Source organism: Eleutherodactylus coqui, chromosome 9 (assembly GCF_035609145.1).
Source record: "Eleutherodactylus coqui strain aEleCoq1 chromosome 9, aEleCoq1.hap1, whole genome shotgun sequence".
Lineage (NCBI taxonomy): Eukaryota > Metazoa > Chordata > Amphibia > Anura > Eleutherodactylidae > Eleutherodactylus > Eleutherodactylus coqui.
The window spans coordinates 124,328,003-124,353,879 of record NC_089845.1 but is presented as its reverse complement, the minus strand read 5'-3'; the positions used below and the strand labels follow the sequence as shown (position 1 = coordinate 124,353,879).

At 40.2% G+C, this 25,877-nt stretch overlaps 1 protein-coding gene across 3 annotated transcripts in view; it reads right to left on the bottom strand.

Annotated features, from left to right (window-relative positions):
• The window catches only part of COL14A1 (collagen type XIV alpha 1 chain), a 175,831-nt gene that overhangs the window by 89,813 nt on the left and 60,141 nt on the right, over positions 1-25,877 (bottom strand). For all 3 annotated transcript variants that reach the window (XM_066578459.1, XM_066578458.1, XM_066578460.1), the window contains 13 exons: positions 23,053-23,208; positions 22,844-22,963; positions 17,639-17,803; positions 14,886-15,047; positions 12,884-13,035; positions 12,570-12,699; positions 11,580-11,725; positions 10,313-10,442; positions 10,088-10,227; positions 8,817-8,943; positions 6,617-6,756; positions 5,176-5,308; positions 2,937-2,984 (listed from right to left, as the gene is read on the bottom strand). In XM_066578459.1, coding sequence (XP_066434556.1) covers positions 2,937-2,984; positions 5,176-5,308; positions 6,617-6,756; positions 8,817-8,943; positions 10,088-10,227; positions 10,313-10,442; positions 11,580-11,725; positions 12,570-12,699; positions 12,884-13,035; positions 14,886-15,047; positions 17,639-17,803; positions 22,844-22,963; positions 23,053-23,208 — 1,749 coding nt within the window. The remainder of the gene's footprint in view (positions 1-2,936; positions 2,985-5,175; positions 5,309-6,616; positions 6,757-8,816; positions 8,944-10,087; positions 10,228-10,312; positions 10,443-11,579; positions 11,726-12,569; positions 12,700-12,883; positions 13,036-14,885; positions 15,048-17,638; positions 17,804-22,843; positions 22,964-23,052; positions 23,209-25,877) is intronic.

The following is a 25,877-nucleotide window of genomic DNA, read 5'->3' as shown; positions in this document are numbered from 1 at the left end:
ATTATTTTTTGGCAATAGGTGTAGCTCAACATAACTAACATCACAAATGGTCCCTTCAAATTCAACATAAAATACCACTTTTAATGTCTGTTGCAATTGTAGACAGCATCTACACTTGGCATTTTTATCGTGTTTCTGAACTGCAGTAAAAAAAAGGCAACCAAAAAACGCATGCGATTTATGCACACCGCATTTTTTAATGCAGTTTTTTTTGCTGCAGTTCAGAACTTCACGAAAATGGCAAGTATGAACTCAGCCTTAGAATTATTCAACCCCCTGAATAGAATCCCTCAGAAGGGCACACAGTTTTAAATCAGGTGTTGTCTCAAGCACACGTGATGCAACTAATCAAGGGCCTCATTAGTTGTATCAGGTGTGCTTGAGATAAAACACATCAAATACCTGCTCTGCTTAGGGCTTTGGTGACTATGACATTTGACTGCATGTTAGAAATATGGCTAAGCCAAGAGTGTGGTTTAAATGTCTTAATTAGAATGATTTTGATTGCAACTGTAGATGAAGACTATTAAGTTATAGCAAAGCTACACCTATGATTAGGTTCCCTAAACCACAGGCAGCATGAGCCTGAGGGTGCATTCAGACGACTGTATATTGGTTGGGTTTTCACGCCCAGCCGATATACGGCGTCTCTCTCTGCAGGGGTAGGAGGCTGGAAGAGCCAGGATAGTGCTCTGAGCTCCCACCCCCTCTCTGCCTCCTCCCCACCTCCTCTCCGCCTCTCTGCACTATTTGCAATTAGAGGAGGCAGAACGGGGCGGGGCTTAGTTCCGGGAATTAGCTCTGCCCCCGTCCCGCCTTTCCTCATTGAAAGTAGCGCAGGGGGGGTGGAGAGGAGGCAGAGAGGGGGCGGGAGCTCAGAGCACTGCTCCTGGCTCTTCCAGCCTCCTCCCCGTGCAGAGAGAGACGCCGTATATCAGCTGGACGTGAAAACCTAGCTGATATACAGTCGTCTGAATGCACCTGAGACAGATATGCACAGTGGACCCATATAAGTGTTACTCCTAAACACTGCAGCATTTCAGAATAAACACACCTTAAAGTTTGCCTGTTTTCCTAGGGAATGGAGCTCTTGAGTCAAAGAAGCGGTCCGCTCTGTGCCCTCCCAACCCACAGCATGAAAACTGATAGCTATCTCCTTGCTTGTGTATAATGTATATAGGGAGCACAATATACACAAGCTTGAACCCAATAACAGGTTTTCTTTAACATATGCTGTATAATTCTGGTATGTTGATAACCAGGGTTCTACTGAAACACCGTAACAAACTATCAGGACAGGTTTGTGCTACTGATGAAGTAGCTCACAAAGGATTATTTAGGCTCAATGAAAACAAACCTCCATCTGAGATAAATATAACGTCTGCACATTTGTTAAGTTTCTGAATTTAACAATGTTTTTATTCACTGACAGCAAGAAGGGATTTAAAAAATTGTGAGGAATTGCTAAATAAAGTACATTAGAAACTTACATAACTTTTCACTATACAATGATTACGCTTCATCAACAAAAGACTGTATAAACCGTTTTGGGTACCTCCACAGACAGTGTAATCGCAGCAATCACACCATAAAATCACACCATAAAGCGGCTGAAAGCAAACCCAAATGGTGCGTATTTGGCCATGGTTTTAGGAAACGGATCTACTGCAGGATTTAACGCTTGCATTTCAAGGGTTGAAATCCACCCCATGTGATACGGATTTTAGAAATCTGTGATTGTGGCAGTAGAAATTCTGCAGTATTTTCACTGTTTGTGAAGATGGAGTAACTATACCAATTCTGCCTTCTAATATGTAAAGTGATTGCTTGTCTATGTTAAGCCTCATTTACACAGGACAAATGTCGGACAAACGATGCCTGACACTCGTCCCACAGGACACAGGAGCGAGTATCGCTGGCTCTCTGAGGCTGGATTCACACAGAGCAGAATTGAAGCAGAATTTCCCTGCGGCTCCTAGTCCCGGGATTAGCCAGCAAAGTGGACGAGATTTTGCAAAAATCTCGTCCACATGCTGTGGCCAACCCGTTGCCGCACGAAAACTGACAATTCTGCAGCATGTCAATTCTTTTCTCTTTTCTGCAGCGGCCTCTCTCCTCGCCAATGCCGATGGCGAGAACCCTCCAGAACCCTTGGCTAAAGGCTGCGGGTTTCGAAGCTGTGCTTTTCTAGCGGAATGCTCACAGTTTTTCGTTGCGGCCCTTCTGCGAGAATTCCGCTGACATTCTGTACCGTGTGACCCCAGCCTGACAGAGCAGCCAGCGGGGGCTGGGACGGAAGGAGATTTCACTCGCAGCGGGGCTGCTGGAGGAGATTTCACTCTTCACTCTCCCCCACCCCTCTCCATTCACTTAAAACAGCGGCTGTGGACAACTATGGATGATGAGCTGAATGATGAGTATTCAGTGTAAACAGCAGCTGCGTTAAGTGAATGGAGAGGGACGGGGGAGAGTGAGGAAAGAAATCTCCTCCAGCAGCCCCGCTGCGAGCCAACGATATTCGCTCCTGTGCAGCAGCAGCATGGGAGCGAGTACATGCGTGGACGAGTGTTGGGCATTGTTTGCCTAACATTTGTCCCATGTAAATGGGGCTTAATATATACAGCCCTATCTGCTTGTTAACATTGGAATAAAATGTTAAAACATATGATTTCCTGTCACAAAAATAGCCGAACTTACAGACTTACCAGATCAGAGTTTAACAAGACTTTTAATGCATTTTGATAACTTTCTGTGCCACAGTTTGTTCACACTCTTAGTTGCTATACAATGGGTGTTGTTGTGTTAAGATAAGAGTACAATAGTTTTTTCAATGGCCTAAGATAACTTGTCACAGAAAGTTATCACAATCAAGTTAAAGTTTGCTGCATTTGTAGAACAATGAACGTAATAAACATCAAACGCATTATTTCACATACCTGCTGTGGTAGGTCTTGCTGTAGTTGGAGCAGTTGTAGTTCTTGTCACTGAAAGTAGAAGCATTGGTAACATACAATAAAGATTTCTATACATGTTAACTAGATTATAAGAATTAAGTTACACAAGATGTTACACTATAAACTAACTGACTCCAGTAAAATATCAGCCATGACAGGAAAGCTGCTACCTATTGGGCAGGATTCCCAAAGTACATCCATCACCCTACCACCATTATGGCCTAAATATAAGTAGTTATTTTGGTACTGTATGCCGTCATTACTTCTTTACTGTATGATATTATAGGTTATTATGTGAGTAAAATATGGTATGGTTATTAAAAGGGTTCACTAGTCCTACAAAACTAATGACCTATCTTTGGGACATGTCATCAACCTCTGATCTGTGGGAGTCCAACTCCTTGCACTACTGCCGATCACTTGATTGAAGGAGATACAACGCTCGCTGGGCAGCTCAGTCCCATTGAAGTCAATGAGAGTGTGCTGCAATGCCAGGTATAGCCAGTACTAAAAGTAAGGGTGGTTTTGGATGGAACAATTACCATTCAAAAAAATGTCAAGCGAGCAGAAGTGTTCAGTCTAAACGCGAGCCAACGACTGAATGACAAACGAGAATTGTTCACTTCTCGCCCCTCGTGCATTTTATGCCGGCATACAAATTATCATTGGCCTGTTCACTTCTCGTTCAGTTTAAATATTGATCATTCAGTGTTTCACATAGCGGATGTGAAACGCTGAATGATACTAAACAATTCTCGTTGAATGAGTCAATGATGAATCTGCCTGTCTAAGTGGGCTGCATAAGAGCGAACAAGCTGGTGATGACATTACCCACTTTTTCGCCCATGCAAATCAGAAACCTCAAGTCTAAAAGCACCCTGAAGCTGGGTTTACATGGGACGGATGTCCTGCTGCACAGGAGCTAGTATCGCTGGCTCACTCACAGAGCGGCCAGCAGGAGATTTCTCTCCTCTCGCTCCCCCGCCCCTCTCCATTGACATAACACAGTGGCCATTCAGTAATAAACGGCCGCTATTTACACTGAACGATCAGCTCATTGTCCATTGTTTATGCAGCATAAACAATGGACGATGAGCTGATCGCTCAGCGTTCAGTCTAAATAGCGTCCGTTCAGTACTGAACGGCCGCTGTGTTATGTCAATGGAGAGGGGCGGGGGAGCGAGTGGAGAGAAATTTCCTCCAGCCTCTCCGCTAGGAGCCAGCGATACTAGCATCTATGCAGCAGCACGAGAGCGAGTATGTGCAGGGATAAGTGGCGGACATCGTTTGCCCAACACTCTTCCCGTCTAAAAGGGCCTTAAGGCATTGTGCCTGGTAAACAATGAAGGGAAGCCCAAAGCCATTTCAATCAGCCCACCAGCGGGGGTGCCGAGAGACAAACTCCCACTGATCTGATATTGATGACTTATAATAATAATATAACCAAGCAATGCCTACAGGGTTTCGGCAGTCCTACAAAATTGACAGCCTAAAGATAGGCTGTCAATTTTGTAGGACTGCCAAAACCCTGTAGGCATTGCTTTGTTATATTATTTGGGCACTAACACAATATTACAGCATTATAATTTATGAATACCTTTAAGTCAATGGACACTTTAGCCCAGTGACCTCCAACTTAGGACTCTCCTAGTGTTGCAAAACTACAAATCCCAACAGCTCCTGCCTTGGGACTCCACAGATCTTGTTCCAACCCTGATTATAATAATAAAGACTGGAAATCTATCAGCAGGCCAAAATCTACTAATAATACAATAAAACAAGACCGAAACTGTGATTTGGGCGCAGCTTGCAGCGGATAGCACATGGAAACCCTTCCATCTGCTGTCCAATATACATAGACAATGCACATTCACAGGCATTATGTCTTATTTCTTGTCCATCATACAGATAGAAATAGGACATACCATACGTTTTTTCACAGGTTCCATGGGTCCATTGGAAAAAATGTTCATGTATAGCCTCATTATCTATAATAAAGGCATTTCCTACCTATGTAATTACACGGACAGGACATAGCACAAAGCTACGGCTGTGTGCCACTAGCCTATATCTGACAGGAATACAATTTGTGACTTTTGTTTGCACGAGCTGCCTTACTTCTACATTATGACTTTCCTAACTTTCCACTGTTGTAAAAAAAAATACATTAGGGAAATGCTTATAGGCTTATTTTCCAAATCTAGGAGAAGAGATTTCTTACAAGTTGTAGCTAAAGCTGATAGGGAATCACTTTCGGTTTCATCAGCAAAGATGGCGGACAAGGAAACTTCATATTCTGTGCTCGGAGTAAGACCATCCATAAGATAGGAGGTGACATCTCCCTGCACAAGGGCCTAAGAAAAATAATGAAATAGCTTTGGTTAAAAAATGTAAAAATGTTTTATATGTTTTGACTATTAGGAACAGTAAAATTAAAAATCAATGAAAAAAATTAAAAGCAAGTGAACACCAATTTGCTAGTCTAAAAGACTTTCTTCAAGCTGTATAAGTCTGTTGAAGTTGGTCAGAAATACCCAATGGTTACAGAACAGAGGAACAATCTGCCTTTTCTGAAATATTTTGATACATACTGAACCATCACTGCATTAGGAACACCTACTTAACAACAGGTTGGTCCACCTTTTTCAGTGATCATTGCTTTCAGATGACCGGGACTGTTGTCCTGTTGAAAGAAGGCACTGTGGTTGGCGATGACTTCTTGAAAATACGGGTGCAAATGGTCAGCTAACCAGTCCCTTTAGTGACCAACATTCAATGGACCTACGTCATGCTAGGAAAAACGCTTCCCAAACCATAACACTGTCACCACCAGCCTGTAAAACCCCAATGGTGGACCTATGAGATAAGACTTCATGATGTTTATGTTAGATGTGTACCAGGCCATCTATATGATTCGGAAGTAAATGGGACTCATCACTCCAGATGACCTTCTGCCTTGTCTCTAAGGTCCACTGACTTCTTACTGGGCCCATGTGAGGCATTGTTGGTGATGATGTGGGGCCCGTTTGTTGGTCTTCGGCTATTGAACCACAGTTGATGCAACATACGCCGCATGATCATTGTAGACATTCGGCAAATTTTCCTACTGCTGTACTGCTGGCTCCCTTGGTTCATTATGGCACGTAGTTACTGAGATACAAGCTATGCCTTAAGGATCAACCACACGTGGCCTGCCACCGTATGATCTTCTGTTGGATATCTGACCATTGTACAACTAGTCTTGGTACACTTAATTCTATTGTTAAGGAAAAGCCAAAAATTGCGACTGTTTCAGAAATACTGCCGCCACATCACCAGGTACCAATGATCTTCCCGCTGCCAAAGTTATTCAAGTCACCATGTTTACTGCCAAATGTTGCCTCTGCTGTGCAAAGGAGAGATGGGCGCATTTTCTGAAAGCAGATCATGATATACCCACCACGTGGTCCTGCTTTACTGATCATATGATGTCAGGAACCAGTTGTTCTTAATGCAGTGATTGTTCAATGAATAAGCACTAACATTGGATGGGAAGAAAGAGGAGATAAAATAGATCTTTCCTGGAATACATACATATGTGCGTGTACACTGTTACCATCGACTGAAGGTCCTCTCAAAACAAAATCCAAAATCTAACATTGCCGAGTAGAGAGGAAGTTTACCTCCTGAGTGTCACCACCGCTGCGAGGCGTCCAAGTCAGTTTGTACATGTTAATATCTGGAGCAAATCGTATCCAGTAAGCTCTGCAACTGTGTGTGGTTACATCTCTGACATGCAGACTGCGAGGAGAGGGGACCGGCTCTGTGTGCGGAAATGACAATGTATTCATGGGAAGAAATGTATATATACTGTATATAATTGTATAATAGCACAATACATTAGTAGCATATCAGAAAATGGAGTGCAGATCATAGAGGAGGAAGTCTCCTATTCAGGTTCTCATCTCTTGACCAAAGTTGAGAGCTTCTACAAAGATTACCTCCCGCTCAGGAGGACCAGTCTTGCCCTGTACTACAGAGACCTCCCACTGATATGAATGAACACACTGCAATACTTTATTTCCCCTGTGGTGGTGCTGCAGGGAATTAGAATACTTAGGCTGGGCTCACATGAGGCGGATTTGCCGCGGCGCGGCAAATCCGCCTGCGGCCGCTAATCCCGGGATTAGTCAGCCATGTGGACGAGATTTCTCAGAAATCTCGTCCACAGGGGACGGCAAAGCCGGCACAGCGGCGCGGAGTAGCCGTCCGCAGCATGCTCATTCTTTTTCTTCCCCCGCTGCGGTCGCGCTCTCTTCTATGGGAGCGCCGGCCGCAGCGGAAGAGCGAGCAGCCGGGCCGCTTCAAAACCCGCGGCTAAGTGCCGCGGGTTTTGAAGCAGCACTTCTCCTGGCGGAAATCTCACGTTTTTTTGCTGCGGCCAAACCGCGAGATTTCTGCCGGGATTCCGCTGTGTGGGAACCCAGGCTTACACTGTGTTTCTCAACAGATTGAGACTGCTGATCGCTGGAGATCCCAGCAGAAGAACATTTTGTGATCAGCTTACTGTCAATGGACCCTTCTGGCCACTAAGTTTTAAGAAGAACCAAAAAACCCCTTAAAGTATCGGCAAGCCAAATTTGACTCTTGCCTGCTTTCCCAGAATGTTGAAATCCTGGGGTTTTCCTGGATTATTAATTTCTTCTCCTGGAAGGATTAATTGTTTCACCACACCCTCTCATCCAAGGCATATAGTGCTTGTTTTCTTCATTAAAAGGGGTTTTCCCATAAAAGACATGTATTTCCTATCCACAGAATAGAAAATAAATGCCTGATCGCTCGATGTCCAACCATTAGGACACCCAGCGTTCCTGAGACTGTTGTACCTGAATGCCCCATGTGAATGATGCGCATGCTCGACCACCGCTCCATTCGCTTCTATAGGACTGAGAGAGATTGTTGAGAGTATAAATCTGTGACACTCCCATAGAAGTGAATGAAGCAGCAATAAAGGGGCCTTCAGATGTGTCAATCTCGGGATTGCTGAGGGTTCCAGTAGTCAGTACCGCAGCAATCAAACATTTATCAATGTCTTTAATGGGAAAGCCCATTTACAGGAGTTGAGTGCTTTTTATATTACTTTTATTTTAAAAGCGGGGCATAAATAAGCACATCACAGGTTGATATACTGCTAAGACCAGCTTTAAAGTATGGAGCAAGTGTTAAATTCCCTTATTCTCTTCCGCATGTGGAATCCCGCAGTGGAATCCGGCCCTGGCAGCAGCGGCGTCCGTGCGTACCTGCTTTCTTTAGTTTTTATCTTTACTGCGGATAGTTCACATGGCAAGCCGTCGGGCATGCACAGTACAAATTTTTTCTTTGAGCTCCTGCTCCTCCCGCATCATTGCTAGGCAATGACGCAGAATCCATGACCTTTTCGCAATGTCATTGCAGAAGGCCCCCGGATCGGACGGCTTCCATTTACTTCAATGGAAGTCGTACGCGCGAAAAAATGACAATCGATTTTGCATAGCATGCTATGAGTATCATTTGCTGCGGATCCATGGTGCAGACGCCGACCACAGATTCCGCAGAAAATATCCAGCTGTGAGCAGGAGCCCTAAAGCCCATGATTTTCAATATTTTCCTCCAGCCTAATTACCATGCCCGGTTCCACACGGTTGGCGATTAGTGAACAGGTAGCACCTTATCCTGTCTTTACACGCAAGTTAATTCTTCTATCCACAGTGTCAATATAAGTTAGCCCACTCTACTCCCTCTTTTTCTTGGATACTGCAGAAGCTGTCTGTTTTGCCTTTTCCCCTTTTATCTGGCACATTTTAGGAAATTCAGGTCTAGTCACCTCTACTATTTGAGACTTACTTGTGGTAAAAGTGCCAGTGAGAGGCTCAGATTGGCCTTCATCAAAAAGAGAGAAGATGGCCACTGTGTATTCTGTCAAGGAGGATAGCGCCTTTAAGTTGTAGGTTGCCACGTTTCCAACTTCCACCTGTCAAATACATAGATTTATATAATCTAAAGCTCAGAAAGTCTACGCATTGTCACTAATAGTTTACAGATTGTCGATACCTGGTGTATTTAACGCAATATGATGGAAGGGCCTTCTGACAGCAGAAAGATTGGCCGGGTTAGGAGAGACTAGTAAAGAAAATACATAGAAAATGGAATATCAGGAGAACAACGGTTAGTAAAATACACAAAGGTTGGACAAGCATAGAAGCAAAACTGAAGAGAAAAAAAACAGTAATTAAGAATTGTAAAGTTGACCATTGTAACCAATGAGGGTAAATATTAGCATGGCTCCCATTGGTGACATTACAGATCTCCACCCTGACTGAATACTGCACTCCAGCACACTGATAAGTGCATACAAAGTCCAATAAACGCTCAATAACAAAATGAGTGTTTATTAGTAACTGATGCAATACAAAAGCTCAGACACCCAGCTCACCGCCCTACTCATCCAGTCTGCACAAAAACATCCGGGACTCTGGCTACGTACAGCAAAACCAATGCAAATCCAGCACCAGACTTGGAGTAAAATCAGCTTTAGTCCAAACATTAAAAACCCAAATCCGTATGAAGATGTGACATGCGGTTACTCACATGGAGCAGATTTTCTGCTAAAAAAAAAAACCATACGGCAGCAAATCTGCAAGGAATTCCACAGCAGCAAATCTACTCATTTTGGTACCGATTTTCTGCTGTGGATTGGGACCCAAAGAAATAAAAAGATACTTTCTGCATCTTCTCACCCTCCACTGACAGGTCTGCCTGCTACCCCGTCGGTCTCCTGGCCCCTAGCGATAATATTTCAACCTATCTGAACTCTGTAGTCTGTGATTGGCTGCGGGGGGTCAAGTGTGTAAAGGACAACGCGGGGGATCATAATCATTGATAGTAATATGTAAATTGATTATTAATTTATTTCTTAATTGGCTCACTTAGAAAAATGGCATACAGCATGGGTAATATGTCATTATAAGGAAAGACAGCAGTGAAAGGTATTACTAGAGGGACTTAGAATACATTAGAGTATTAGGGTAGCTGGTGAAGCATTAGTGGCTGTTAGACTAAGAGAGAAGAACATAGAATATGTATTATCTCTTATGCTGAGGCTAGAATCGACTTACATCTTTGATGTCAACACCCCCGGTCTTCACATATATAATACGATATCCATGTACATTCTTATGAGAATGGTCCCAAGACACTGTGGCGGTGCTGTGTTCAATATTAGAAAATCGTAGGTTTCTAGGTGGGGTCAATGGTACTGTGCAAAACGTAAAACATTAAGCATGATGAGTCTGAAACATTTGTAGCATTGGCTAAGTTTTATCTATCTATGAAGTCCTTACATGTGGTCTCTTGCCCAGTTAGTGGATCACTTGCTTCTTCTCCAAACATTGCATAGACTGTGACTGTGTATTCGGTACTGGGAGTCAATCCATCCAACTCAAGATCTGTCACTGAATTGTCAACTTTCATCTGAAATATGTAAAATTATTATTATTACCAACAGCTTGATCTACTTCGCTTATAATACTTTAAACCCAACACATCCTCTGCTTCCATATGTCTTATATTACCACTTAATCAAGAAACTTCTAGGTCATTGGCTACTGACATAGAAGGAGCTTTTTACAGTGTTGCCCTTCTGTACAATTTCTACCAGGGTTGGGATGATGGGTGAGCAGAGTAGATAAGGACCTAGGATGTCAATTAAAAAAAGTGCTCTGTCCAATTGAATTTCAGGGACTTAGTTATGGGAGGGTTACATTCTGAAATCTTGCCCCGGGCACCAAGAGAACTTATCTTAAAGGGGTTGTCTCACGGCAGCAAGTGGGGTTATACACTTCTGTATGGCCATATTAATGCACTTTGTAATGTACATCGTGCATTAAATATTGGCCATACAGAAGTTATTCACTTACCTGCTCCGTTGCTAGCGTCCCCGTCTCCATGAATCCGTCTAATTCTGATGTCTTCTTGCTTTTTTAGACGCGCTTGCGCTGTGCGGTCTTCTCCCCTTCTGCTCGGTCCAGGCACGAGCGGCGTTCTGGCTTCGCCCCCTTCTACGCGTCATCGCGTAGCTCCGCCTCGTCACGTGTGCCGATTCCATCCAATCAGGAGGCTGGAATCGGCAATGGAACGCACAGAGCCCATGGTGCACCATGGGAGAAGACCCGCGGTGCACCATGGGAGAAAACCGCAGTGCATCCCTGGGAAAGGACCGGCGGCCATCTTGGGAGAAGATTTTTTAAAGTCCTTATTTCGTCGGATCGGTAAGTAGCAAGCGGCTTAAAAACCGCTTTACTTTGCTATTTTATGCCAGGGGGGTGACAGGGGGAATGGGGTAAGGTACAATTTTGAGGTTTGCCGCGAGACAAGCCCTTTAAGGCTCTTTTACACAGAACGACCTGTTGGGCGTTGGTTGCTCTCTTTTATGAGTCCTTACAAGAGTCCGAAATCCATCTTTGGTCTTAAAATGTTGTTGTCTTGTAACTGGTGTGCATTAATACTATTACTATATTGGTTACCAGTAAACTTTTATAGAACAAGCCCGTGAAAAAGGGAACTTCTACATAATGAATGTTCAGTTTCAGATGCAGCATTACAAGTTACCTCTTTTTCATCTGCAGTCAATCCCTCGGTTAGAGGAGCGTAGAGGATCATGTACCCAGTAGCACCGGCGACACCAACCCATTTTGCCATCATACTTCGGTGAGTGACATCATACAGTTCGAGATCAGAGGCCATTGGTAACGCCACTGGAAAGGAAAAATGTAGAGTAACAATAATGGAGAAAGGAATGAATTGTAATACCGTTGAAAGTTGGTCCTGACTTGTTTGGACACGTCTGCAAGTTCAGGCCTGACAGATAAGAGATTCAATCTGCCTTGTTTAAATGGGGTCACTGGTTATGCAGCTCTTAACTACTTGACATTTGGTAAGACTTTTCTATTGCATTCACTGGATTTTTATGAGTTTTGTTATTGGTTCATATAAATCACCTGATGAACTAATTTAAGATAGTGGAAACATATGGGGATGATAACTAGCATTTCTTAGTACACCCAATCTGTCTGAGACCCCATTAGAATGCTGGTTTTAGCTATTCAGGACTGAAATACTTGGTATTTGTTGCTCCATGTAGAGGCACACCCTTTTTTGCAGAAAAATTCAGCTCCTCCAGAGATGGATGTCCTGATGGGTTCTCAAACCACAGCAGAAAAAGAAATGGTTATGTGGTTAAATGTGCCACTAAGAAAGAGTGACTCCTACCACTACAGTCTTGGCAGTGTATTATGTGGTTGACCAGAATTATATGCCGCATCTACTACACAGGTAAAATGTGGCTTGCTGCATTATTTGGGGTTTTCAGAAGCATGCCACAAAAGGAAAACTTTGTTAGGTCATTGTATCATATGGAAGGTGATGGGATTACAGTACAGGCCCCATGGGAGCTCTATTATGACTTTGTACAAAATGCATGAGGCCTTAGATTACATACTGGTATTTTGCAGCAAGATCCCACCATACCACCACAGAAACACCTCAAGTGCCCTAGGTCTGAATAGACAATTCCTATGCAAGAGGAGACAAATTACTCACATGTGGTCTCAGAACCCCGCAGACCGTCTGTTGTACTCCTTGAATATACAGCAAACACAGCTATTTGATATTCTGTCAAAGACATCAAGTTCTTGAGCATGGTGGTGGAGACGCTGCCATCAACTATAACCTGCAAAACCAATAAGGCATGTGTCCTTCAGGCTCCTCATATAGTATATGCAAATACCAAGCTCTTTTAGGTGGCTCTTAAATACATTCTAGATATCAGAGACCATGCTGGTTCTTTTTGTTGTCCAGGCCCTGTCAATGTTGAGAAGTAATAATAATTCACTGCCTTCTAAGCCAGTGCTTACCTCTTCTGGCCGTCCTCCCTTAGTTGGATGATACACCACGCGGTATTTTTCAACATTTCCTGGAGAATGAGTCCAACTAACACGGAAACTTCTTGCTGTAACTTCTGACGTTTCTAATTCAGATGGAGCTCCAACTTCCTCAACTATGTCCGCTAGAAACAGAGAATTTCCCTGTCAGTTTTATTCACCATATTCTGAAGTCTGACATGTTCAACCATTCCTACGGCTTTATTCCCAAGCATCTAGTGAAGCAATCAGGAAATTTAGAAGGTTGTGTGGATAAAGGGCCATTCCACTGTGGAACTACAAAACATGGGACAGAACACTCTATGGCCAATTACATGCTATTAGGGAGCTTAGAGTGTCAACCAAGCTAAGTTTAGAAAGAACCGAAGTCCTTGAATTATCTTCTACATTAGTTGTTGAAATTCTTCTTCGTTACATCTAGTTCTTCTCTTATTTCAAAAGGTTGCAATAGGAAGTTATGGCTATCAAAGGGAAGGAGTTTCTGGGATTTTCCAATGGTTAATGAGTTTTTCTCACCACTGTAAAGGCTTTTTCAAACAGAATGATTATAATTTAAAAAATCGTTCAAACAAGTGAAAATAAATCGTTCTGTGTAAATGCAGCCAACGGTTTAAGGGCTCAGTCACATGGGCGGATCGGCGCCCATGTTACTGCAGCCAGCAGACGGCCGTACCTGAAGACGGACGTCTCTCTGCAGTGCCGGGATGGAAGAACATGTGACCGGCTCCATTGCTGGTCATGCGTTCTTTCATCAGCGCTGGAAAGAGACGGCTGTCTTCAGGTACGCCCGTCTTCTAACTGTCAGTCACACGGGCGCATCGGCGCCGGTGTATGGGTGCCGATGCGCCCGTGTGACTGAGCCCTAATAATGAAGGATAAACAGTTCGCTTTTCGTTCATCAGTCATTTTATACATAAAAATCATTGTTGGCTTGGTCACTAATCATTCGGTTTAACTACCAATCATTCAGCCATTCTCATTCACTTATACAGTACAAACTACTGAATGGCCTAACTATGCTAATAAAATCTCATATCCCCATGCTATCTTTCCTGGTACCGTGTGATTTTTACTTTTCTCATCACTCATAGCATCTGTAACTATTCCTAATAGGTCTGGTTCCTGCCAGATGTTATCCAGGGAATCAATCACTGAGCCAGCTAGGGGCACCTAAGTACCTCAACTCTGACCAAAGCTGTGAAAAAGGGAGGTGCTGTAGGTGAAATAAGTGCCATCCAGGTAGTTTGCTACCTATTGCAGTGATAAGATCATTACAATGGAAAAACAAAAGCCAGATGGGTGGATTTTGGTAATGAAATAAAATTATACAGATACATTACAAGCGTAATTAAGTCACCCTGTGGGGCCATTTCAGGTTGAGTCTTGTCTGGTCTACAAAAAAATATACATTTATAGAGTACAGCTCTGAATAATAATAATTCAGCCTCAGCAGTTATTGACTTTATTGCTAAAATGTAGCCTGGAGGAGAAGTAACTCTAAAATGTGATGAATAAGAGCAAAGTCTTAACAAACAAAGACTAATGACTAATGAGTCATCACTTTATGCAATGGTAATTTATTATCATCAACAGATTTGTTGGCAACAGTCTAATATAAGAGATGACTGCTTTTGACATATTATATCTATGTAATAAGCAGAGCCAACTGATTGCCCAGGGATATACAACATGCATCTATGGAAACTCATTTGCCTTTCAAAACTTCTGAGCTCTCACTCCACATGATCATTTATGAGCGTCAATGTAACTTCAAGCTCCAATGCCCCAATGCAAAATCTGTAACCTCGCCCCCAACTTGTGCCATTTATAATTCTGGCGTCTTCTTATGTGGCAGAAGGCTCTTTGGGCCTGCATGCAACGGCTTAGTCTGTCCCCCTATAGCTACCCCCCAATTCATGATGATGAAACGTTTGTCTTTGTAAAGACAGCCAAACCTATGATCTTCTTTGCTCACCTTTCAGAGTTATGTCTATGTCCTCCACTCTCTCACACACGGTTTTCGTAAGTGATGCAACAATGGAGTTCATGATGTTGAAGTCTGCCACATTGTACACGTGGTCGCTGTCCGGCTCTGAAGCAATCTCCTTCAGTTCATTGAGATCAGCGTTTTTCACACCTTAAATTGAAATAGAGCAGATACAAAAAAAAGGTGTTAGTACTACACAGTGGAATAGTATATGTCATCACATGTAAAATCAATAAAATGTATATATAGATGTAATTGTTTAGCCACTTCCAAATCATTCATCCACCTATCCATCCTTAAAGGAATTTCTCCCTTTTGGTCAATCCATTAGTTAGAAGGGTTCCCTGATGATCAACTGATCACAAGGGGTTAGCAATCAACCGTAATCAGTGATGGAAGCTGGCAAAGTTTTAAAATTTTTCCTGTAGCGCTACTACAGGGGAAATGAGGTATTACATACTATCTATTGAAGACAATGGGCTGTATGTGTAATGTATGGATATCCTAAGTCCTTCTAAGTGCAAGATACTCTTTGCAGCCACTTTCCGCTCTGGCAAGTAGGGGGAATCCCAGGCAAATAGAAGGGGTATCCCAAACGAGAGATAAATTCTCAAACCTTATCAGGACAAATGAGTAGGGACTGTGTAAGGCAGACAACCCCTTAAAGAACTACCACTAAAATATAGTTGTTAAATGGATTTTCCTGAAGTTTTTAAAAAGTTAACAAAGGAAAGGGAATGGGCTAAAATAAAAAAAAACTAAGTAGTATTCACCTGTTAAATTGCCTCCCCTCTCCAGCATAGCCACTTCAGTTCTGGAAGCATCTGCAGCGGTTATGTGCCATTCATCATTCACGTCACCACTGTGGCCAATCATTGAACTCAGCGGTCATGTGGACATGAACAACATTAGCCCATTCCCTGCCCTTGACAACTTTTTAATAACTCCTAGAAAACCTCTTTAATTGCAAATCAACCGTAATTTGGTCTCTATTACCCTTATAACTACCCTATCTACTGTGAAAGAAAGCTAATTTGTACTTTTCAACATCTAAGGAAAATCATATGTCAAAGGTTACGCCTGAGGGGGTCAAATTTTTTGCATGACAATTCAAACCCTTCAAAAACTTTCAACAGCCTTCAATAGTTTGAAAAAGAAGACAGAAAAAAGAGATAACCCAACTCCGAAAAGGTTATGATGCAGATGAATTTTGAGCAAACAGAGGTTGTTTTCTTAACATACAGTACGTACACATCAAGGTTCTACAATTAATACTACTTATTTCTCAGATTCGCGTTCAACCTCCAATTAACCAAAACTCTTTACCATCATGACTACTGCAACATCCCCTTTGTGCCCTCCGATCTAAAAGGTGCACATACACATTGGACTAAATTTGATGAAAATGGACGACTTCAAATAAAATGATCATTCAGTGGGTGAAATACGAGTATAACCATGTATGATAATGAATCATCAGATTGTCATAGTCTGGAAGGAAGTTCGCAGTGTTTGAATTTTTCATGCGATAGTCGGACATAGTTTTTGACAGATCTTGCTTTGAAAGCATGTTTCCAGAAAGATTGTTCGGCACCAGGTGTCATTAAAAATGTATGAGAATAGGACTAAAAACTGGCAGGGGAGAAGGCGCAAAAATCCAGATGATCATGTACTTTATAAAAAAAAAGGAGAAGTTTTCCACACCTTTGGTCACTTCCTGCTTGCTATAACCTGGAGTGTTGCGCCTTCTCCGTAGCCAGTTTTTAGTCCTATCCTCTTGCTCTATCACGCCAACCCAGGTGGTGCTTCCTCTGGTCAGGCAGCACCTCCACTATTGAAGTTACCACTTCACTCTCTTCACCACGTGTGTAGTATCATTGTTCACAACAAACACAACTGTATGGGTTTTGCTTCACCCCTCTCTTTCCTCCTCGTCCACATTACAAATGTATTGCCAATTTGAACAAGTGTAATGGCCAAAATGGACTAAAACGTGTATGGCTGCATCAGTGTAATGCTCACCAGGAGATTGTTTGTTCAACAATTGTTCATCCATCAACCTACTTCTACCTAATGTATATGGCCACCTTAACACACATGCACCACTCCAGTCCATCCTCCGTTCCACTACTTAGTTAATCTACCTCTCCTCTCATTCTTCTACCAACTCTCCTTCCTGTTAGTACATTCTGGGACTACCTGTCACCCACTAAATTAATTTTAAAATACTGCCATTGATATATAAGGCAGGACACAACCTCCATAACCTCCATACATCTTGGCCCTAATCTCTCAATACCTCCCCAGTTGTAATCTCCACTCCTCGCAAGACCTCCTTCTCTTAGTCAACTCTCTCTTCTCTGCTCCAAACATCTTCAACATTTCCTCTATGCATCCCCATACTCTAGAACTATATACCCCAACACATCAGGTTCTCGCTATCCAGATGTTTGAAAGCCTGCAATAACTTTAAGAACTGTAGAAGAAACATTTCTCCACTCTTTCCCTTGTAGACTGCAAGTCCTCCCAAGATGGGCCCTTTCTCCTCAATACCAGACTGTCACTCAGTAAGCTTATATTTATTGCACTTTTTAGTGTTGGTTGAAGTTGTGTTTTTGCAATCCTCTGTACTGTATGCCACGTGCACGGCAGCCTGGAAGGTAATAGTGCTATAAAATCAATAATAATAGTAAAACATAAATTACAATTACACGTAAGTTGAGCGATATCTCAGCTCTTACCAATAGCAAACAGTTCGATCCCCGCGTCTTTCAGACTCTTGGCAGGTGGAATAACGTCATCTTGAGATTTTCCATCTGTAATCAAAATTCCAATCTTCGGAAGGCCCATTCTTGCTCCTGCTTCTGGCCTAAAGCTATTTTCCAGGATGTATGTTAGGGCCAGCCCTGAGGGAAATGAAATAGTGAAGAGACATTAAATCATAGGAGGTAAATGTCAGAGAACTGTAGCTATTAGCTAACAAGATCAAAAAGCATTCCTAAACAAATAGTTAAGAAGTCCCTTTGGTCACATATTACTATCTTTCTATATATTAAAAGCCGAATTCCTGTCAATGCCCAATACTAATAGCTATATTTTAGTACAAAGTAGACAGTCTTATAGTAGTTATATTCTTGTACATAAGGGGCAGTATTATAGTAGTTATATTCTTGTACATAGGGGCAGTATTATAGTAGTTATATTCTTGTACATAGGGGGCAGTATTATAGTAGTTATATTCTTGTACATAGGAGAGCAGTGTTATAGTAGTTATATTCTTGTACATAGGGGGCAGTATTATAGTAGTTATATTCTTGTACATAGGGGGCAGTATTATAGTAGTTATATTCTTGTACATAGGGGGTAGTATTATAGTAGTTATATTCTTGTACATAGGGGGCAGTATTATAGTAGTTATATTCTTGTACATAGGAGAGCAGTGTTATAGTAGTTATATTCTTGTACATAGGGGGCAGTATTATAGTAGTTATATTCTTGTACATAGGGGGCAGTATTATAGTAGTTATATTCTTGTACATAGGGGGTAGTATTATAGTAGTTATATTCTTGTATATAGGGGGTAGTATTATAGTAGTTATATTCTTGTACATAGGGGGCAGTATTATAGTAGTTATATTCTTGTACATAGGAGCAGTATTATAGTAGTTATATTCTTGTACATAGGGGGCAGTATTATAGTAGTTATATTCTTGTACATAGGGGGCAGTATTATAGTAGTTATATTCTTGTACATAGGGGGTAGTATTATAGTAGTTATATTCTTGTATATAGGGGGTCAGTATTATAGTAGTTATATTCTTGTACATAGTGAACAGTATTATAGTAGTTATATTCTTGTACATAGGGGGCAGTATTATAGTAGTTATATTCTTGTACATAGGAGCAGTATTATAGTAGTTATATTCTTGTACATAGGGAGCAATATTATAGTAGTTATATTCTTGTACATAGGGGAGCAGTATTATAGTAGTTATATTCTTGTATATAGGGGGTCAGTATTATAGTAGTTATATTCTTGTACATAGTGAACAGTATTATAGTAGTTATATTCTTGTACATAGGGGGCAGTATTATAGTAGTTATATTCTTGTACATAGGGGGGCAGTATTATAGTAGTTATATTCTTGTACATAGGGGCCAGTATTATAGTAGTTATATTCTTGTACATACGGGGCAGTATTATAGTAGTTATATTCTTGTACATAGGGGGCAGTATTATAGTAGTTATATTCTTGTACATAAGGGAGCAGTATTATAGTAGTTATATTCTTGTACATAGGGGTCAGTATTATAGTAGTTATATTCTTGTACATAGTGGGCAGTATTATATTAGTTATATTCTTGTACATAGGGGTCAGTATTATAGTAGTTATATTCTTGTACATAGAGGGCAGTATTATAGTAGTTATATTCTTGTACATAGGGGGCAGTATTATAGTAGTTATATTCTTGTGCATAGGGGCAGTATTATAGTAGTTATATTCTTGTACATAGGAGGCAGTATTATAGTAGTTATATTCTTGTACATAGGGGCAGTATTATAGTAGTTATATTCTTGTACATAGGGAGCAGTATTATAGTAGTTATATTCTTGTACATAGGGGCCAGTATTATAGTAGTTATATGCTTGTACATAGGGGGCAGTATTATAGTAGTTATATTCTTGTACATAGGGGAGCAGTATTATAGTAGTTATATTCTTGCACATAAGGGAGCAGTATTATAGTAGTTATATTCTTGTACATAGGGGTCAGTATTATAGTAGTTATATTCTTGTACATAGTGGGCAGTATTATATTAGTTATATTCTTGTACATAGGGGGCAGTATTATAGTAGTTATATTCTTGTACATAGAGGGCAGTATTATAGTAGTTATATTCTTGTACATAGGGGGCAGTATTATAGTAGTTACATTCTTGTACATAGGAGGCAGTATTATAGTAGTTATATTCTTGCACATAGGGGCAGTATTATAGTAGTTATATTCTTGTACATAGGGAGCAGTATTATAGTAGTTATATTCTTGTACATAGGGGGCAGTATTATAGTAGTTATATTCTTGTACATAGGGGGCAGTATTATAGTAGTTATATTCTTGTACATAGGAGACAGTATTATAGTAGTTATATTCTTGTACATAGGAGGCAGTATTATAGTAGTTATATTCTTGTACATAGGGGGCAATATTATAGTAGTTATATTCTTGTACGTAGGAGGCAGTATCATAGTAGTTATATTCCTGTACGTAGGGGGCAGTATTATAGTAGTTATATTCTTGTACGTAGGAGGCAGTATTATAGTAGTTATATTCTTGTACATAGGAGCAGTATTATATTAGTTATATTTTTGTACATAGGAGGCAGTATTATAGTAGTTATAGTCTTGTACATAGGAGCAGTATTATAGTAGTTATATTCTTGTACATAGGGGGCAGTATTATAGTAGTTATATTCTTGTACATAGGAGCAGTATTATAGTAGTTATATTCTTGTACATAGGGAGCAATATTATAGTAGTTATATTCTTGTACATAGGGGAGCAGTATTATAGTAGTTATATTCTTGTATATAGGGGGTCAGTATTATAGTAGTTATATTCTTGTACATAGTGGGCAGTATTATATTAGTTATATTCTTGTACATAGGGGTCAGTATTATAGTAGTTATATTCTTGTACATAGAGGGCAGTATTATAGTAGTTATATTCTTGTACATAGGGGGCAGTATTATAGTAGTTATATTCTTGTGCATAGGGGCAGTATTATAGTAGTTATATTCTTGTACATAGGGGCAGTATTATAGTAGTTATATTCTTGTACATAGGGAGCAGTATTATAGTAGTTATATTCTTGTACATAGGGGCCAGTATTATAGTAGTTATATGCTTGTACATAGGGGGCAGTATTATAGTAGTTATATTCTTGTACATAGGAGGCAGTATTATAGTAGTTATATTCTTGTACATAGGGGCAGTATTATAGTAGTTATATTCTTGTACATAGGGAGCAGTATTATAGTAGTTATATTCTTGTACATAGGGGCCAGTATTATAGTAGTTATATGCTTGTACATAGGGGGCAGTATTATAGTAGTTATATTCTTGTACATAGGGGAGCAGTATTATAGTAGTTATATTCTTGCACATAAGGGAGCAGTATTATAGTAGTTATATTCTTGTACATAGGGGGCAGTATTATAGTAGTTATATTCTTGTACATAGAGGGCAGTATTATAGTAGTTATATTCTTGTACATAGGGGGCAGTATTATAGTAGTTACATTCTTGTACATAGGAGGCAGTATTATAGTAGTTATATTCTTGCACATAGGGGCAGTATTATAGTAGTTATATTCTTGTACATAGGGAGCAGTATTATAGTAGTTATATTCTTGTACATAGGGGGCAGTATTATAGTAGTTATATTCTTGTACATAGGGGGCAGTATTATAGTAGTTATATTCTTGTACATAGGAGACAGTATTATAGTAGTTATATTCTTGTACATAGGAGGCAGTATTATAGTAGTTATATTCTTGTACATAGGGGGCAATATTATAGTAGTTATATTCTTGTACGTAGGAGGCAGTATCATAGTAGTTATATTCCTGTACGTAGGGGGCAGTATTATAGTAGTTATATTCTTGTACGTAGGAGGCAGTATTATAGTAGTTATATTCTTGTACATAGGAGCAGTATTATATTAGTTATATTTTTGTACATAGGAGGCAGTATTATAGTAGTTATAGTCTTGTACATAGGAGCAGTATTATAGTAGTTATATTCTTGTACATAGGGGGCAGTATTATAGTAGTTATATTCTTATACATAGGAGGCAGTATTATAGTAGTTATATTCTTGTATGTAGGAGGCAGTATTATAGTAGTTATATTCTTGTACATAGGAGCAGTATTATATTAGTTATATTTTTGTACATAGGGGGCTGTATTATAGTAGTTATATTCTTGTACATAGGAGGCAGTATTATAGTAGTTATATTCTTGTACATAGGGGTCAGTATTATAGTAGTTATATTCTTGTACGTAGGAGGCAGTATTATAGTAGTAATATTCCTGTACATAGGGGGCAGTATTATAGTAGTTATATTCTTGTACATAGGAGGCAGTATTATAGTAGTTATATTCTTGTACATAGGGGGCAGTATTATAGTAGTTATATTCTTGTACATAGGAGGCAGTATTATAGTAGTTATATTCTTGTACATAGGAGCAGTATTATAGTAGTTATATTCTTGTACATAGGGGGCAGTATTATAGTAGTTATATTCTTATACATAGGAGGCAGTATTATAGTAGTTATATTCTTGTATGTAGGAGGCAGTATTATAGTAGTTATATTCTTGTACATAGGAGCAGTATTATATTAGTTATATTTTTGTACATAGGGGGCAGTATTATAGTAGTTATATTCTTATACATAGGAGGCAGTATTATAGTAGTTATATTCTTGTATGTAGGAGGCAGTATTATAGTAGTTATATTCTTGTACATAGGAGGCAGTATTATAGTAGTTATATTCTTGTACATATGGGTCAGTATTATAGTAGTTATATTCTTGTACGTAGGAGGCAGTATTATAGTAGTAATATTCCTGTACATAGGGGGCAGTATTATAGTAGTTATATTCTTGTACATAGGAGGCAGTATTATAGTAGTTATATTCTTGTACATAGGAGGCAGTATTATAGTAGTTATATTCTTGTACATAGGAGGCAGTATTATAGTAGTTATATTCTTGTACATAGGGGTCAGTATTATAGTAGTTATACTCTTGTACTTAGTGGGCAGTATTATAGTAGTTACATTCATATACATAGAGGCAGTAATGTGGCAGTCAGTATCATTTTATCATGCTGATTTTGTGTATAGACAGACATACAGACAGATAAATTATCCATAGGACATTACCTGTGAGTGTGTTTCCACCTTTATAAGGCAGGTTACGGGCTGCATCTATCACAGTATCCTTGGTGTCGTAGGTGTTCAGGTTCCATTCTATTCTGGGGTCTCCACTGTACTGGGCCAAACCTGAATTAGAAAAATACTCACTTATCACTAAACATGAATTCTGCAAATATTAGCAAAATGATTAGAGAAGCCAGTTAACATCACATTACCTATTCTGGTTTTATCATTACCAACGTTGAATGCACTGACAAGGTTCTCTATGAATAGGCGCACAAGTCTAAAGTTATGTCTTCCGATACTCCACGAGCCATCCACAAGAATGACAATGTCCGCATTTGCTGGAGTTCTACAAGAAAACGTAGTATCTAAGAGAAAGAAAGAGAATCAGTCAACATAGACAAAATCACAATGCTAGTGATACAATGAATTTATTATCATTTATCAGTCCAGTCCTTTACTGTTATCTGGTGTGCAGATAGTAAATAATAAAGATGAACACTACATAGGTTGTGGTTCAAGTGGTTCTCCATAGTAGGGTTCCCTCGACAATACGATGATCATATTGAGTCAGAAATCAGCTGTCATTTTTGGAGGAATCTGGAAGAAAGTGTTTAAGGGGAACCTGTCATCCTGTCATAGAGCTCAAACGTGAAGAAAGGGGGAGTCTGGGGAGAAGCATTTTATGCTCACTGAGCTCCCCGTTCCTGCTCTGTGTCCCTGGAAGTTGGCGTGTGCACACAGTATGACTCTTTTCAAATGGCTGTGTGTGTGTGATCTGCCATAGAGATGAATTGGACAGTACACGTACATAGCCGACAGAAAAGAGTCCCGCTATGTGCACACTCCAACCTCCAGGGTGCCTGGTAAGTGTGAAACACAGCACTCCATGCTCACTGTTCCCTCACCTTTGAGCCCCTTTAGTCTCCCTGCAGCACCTCCACAGGAGAAGTGAAGCACTGCACATTTCCTATTCAATGGGCTGTCTATGTTTTACAATAACCTACAGTCCTATATGAGATAACTCACTTTAATTAAATCCAACTAAAGTATTTCTAAACCAGAAAACTCCTTTGTCCCTATTAGAACATATCTCCAATTGTGTCACACAGTCACTCAGGAAGCTAAGGTATATAATACGTGGTCTTGTTTGATGAAGTCCTTTCACAATAAATAGGCCAGAAACACTATCTTTTCTCCTTAGGGAGAGTACCTATATGGTGAGTGAGGAGACTTAAAAGGGCATTTACGCTCCTCTGGGTAATATGCAAATAAGGGAGATGAAACAATACCTCCACAGCGCCACCTATTGGAAGGCAGCAATGCCTAAAGTCAATGTTAGACTCTTTATACAAGCCTTGGAATGACCAGGAATTGAAAGCAAAGTCAGAGCCCATGCACAAAGAGTCTACCATTGACTTTAGGTATTGCTGCCTTCCAATAGGTGGCGCTGTGGAGGTATTGTTTCATCTCCCTTATTTACAATAAATAAAACATGCTGCAGATTTGAAAGTTTAACTATTTTCCAGTGTAAGCTAATGTGATTTGTTAACACCCCATTCACTTATATTGTCATGCACATGAAATCCACTGCCAAAATTCCACAGCAAATCTACCTTGAAAAAGGCACAATTTTGGTACTTCAATATAATTATGACTTTTCGATGCTACAATTCTGTCTCCAATGGTAAGTGTTTTCTGACCCTTTTGTACATTAATATATCTTTGATAAATGAGTTGCTTTCCTATCATACTGACACTATTATATGTAAATTGGATTACAGGGCTTCATAAATATGTTGTTTGGCTTCAGATTAGCCAGTTTTCTGCCGTTAATAAATTGATAAATCTAAACCAGTGTTTCCTCAGGAGTAACTTATGGTGTTACAGTGTGAGAACCCCAACAAGCACCCCATATCTCAGCTTCCAGGACCCTGGTGAGTGTCACATTGGGATATTGGAGTCAACCACTTTCACACTTGAATTTTCCCACTCTGACTTGTGTCTACTGAGCCATCCATAATTAATCAATGGTATAAAACAATATAGAGATTTATCAATTCTGGTACAAAGAAAAAGTGGAGCAGTGGCCAATAGCAGCCAGTCACATCTCTACTTTCTTTTTCCAAAGGGCTAAAGAAAATCGGAAGCTTAAATCCAACTGCTTGCTATGGACAACTGCTCCGTTTTCTTTAACTCTCCTCAGTGGTTTGCAGATTACGTCCCACTAAATTACCAGAAAAAATGAATTCACTCAGTTAATTATTTTCTAGAAATGCGAGTTTTCATCTTGAGCAAAAAAAGAATTAAAAAATGTTCAATTTTTTTTAACCACAGTTCCTGAAAAAAAGAGTTTATAAAATTAGTCGCCTGTAAAAGCAAATTTCAAGTTTAATATGGAAAAGAAAAAGATTTTGAGTTAGGATGGCGTCCGGCAGCGGTGTCTGGAGGCTGAAGGTCTTTTTAGGTATTAAATACATAGACCATTCATAACTATTTGCTTTCGGCAGCTCCTTTAAGATGATTTTAACCAGCAAGTCTGTACAACCCTAAAATGGAATAAAGAAGAGTGAGATCATTAGATGAAAAGGTAAAGAATAAATAGAAGACATGACAAAACTCTTCTCAATTTATGATGACATGAGCCAATATAGCTGTAGTCACTTGCCACAGGAGCCAATATAGTTGGTCACTTGCCACATGAGCTAATATAGCTGTAGTCACTTGCCACATGAGCCAATATAGTTGGTCACTTGCCACATGAGCCAATATAGCTGTAGTCACTTGCCACATGAGCCAGTATAGTTGTAGTCACTTGCCACATGAGCCAATATAGTTGTAGTCACTTTGCACAGATGGTTTTAATTTTCTGATGCATCTTCCATAGTGCACCACAACAGAGTATTCTTGTTGCATACTTTGGAGTAGGATCGATGACAGGAACTATGTTGGGATCTTTGGCATGCACTTTGTGGTGCTATCTCTGGAAGGAACTACATATGGGGAATCTGTGTGGTATCCTACAAGTGGACATCTC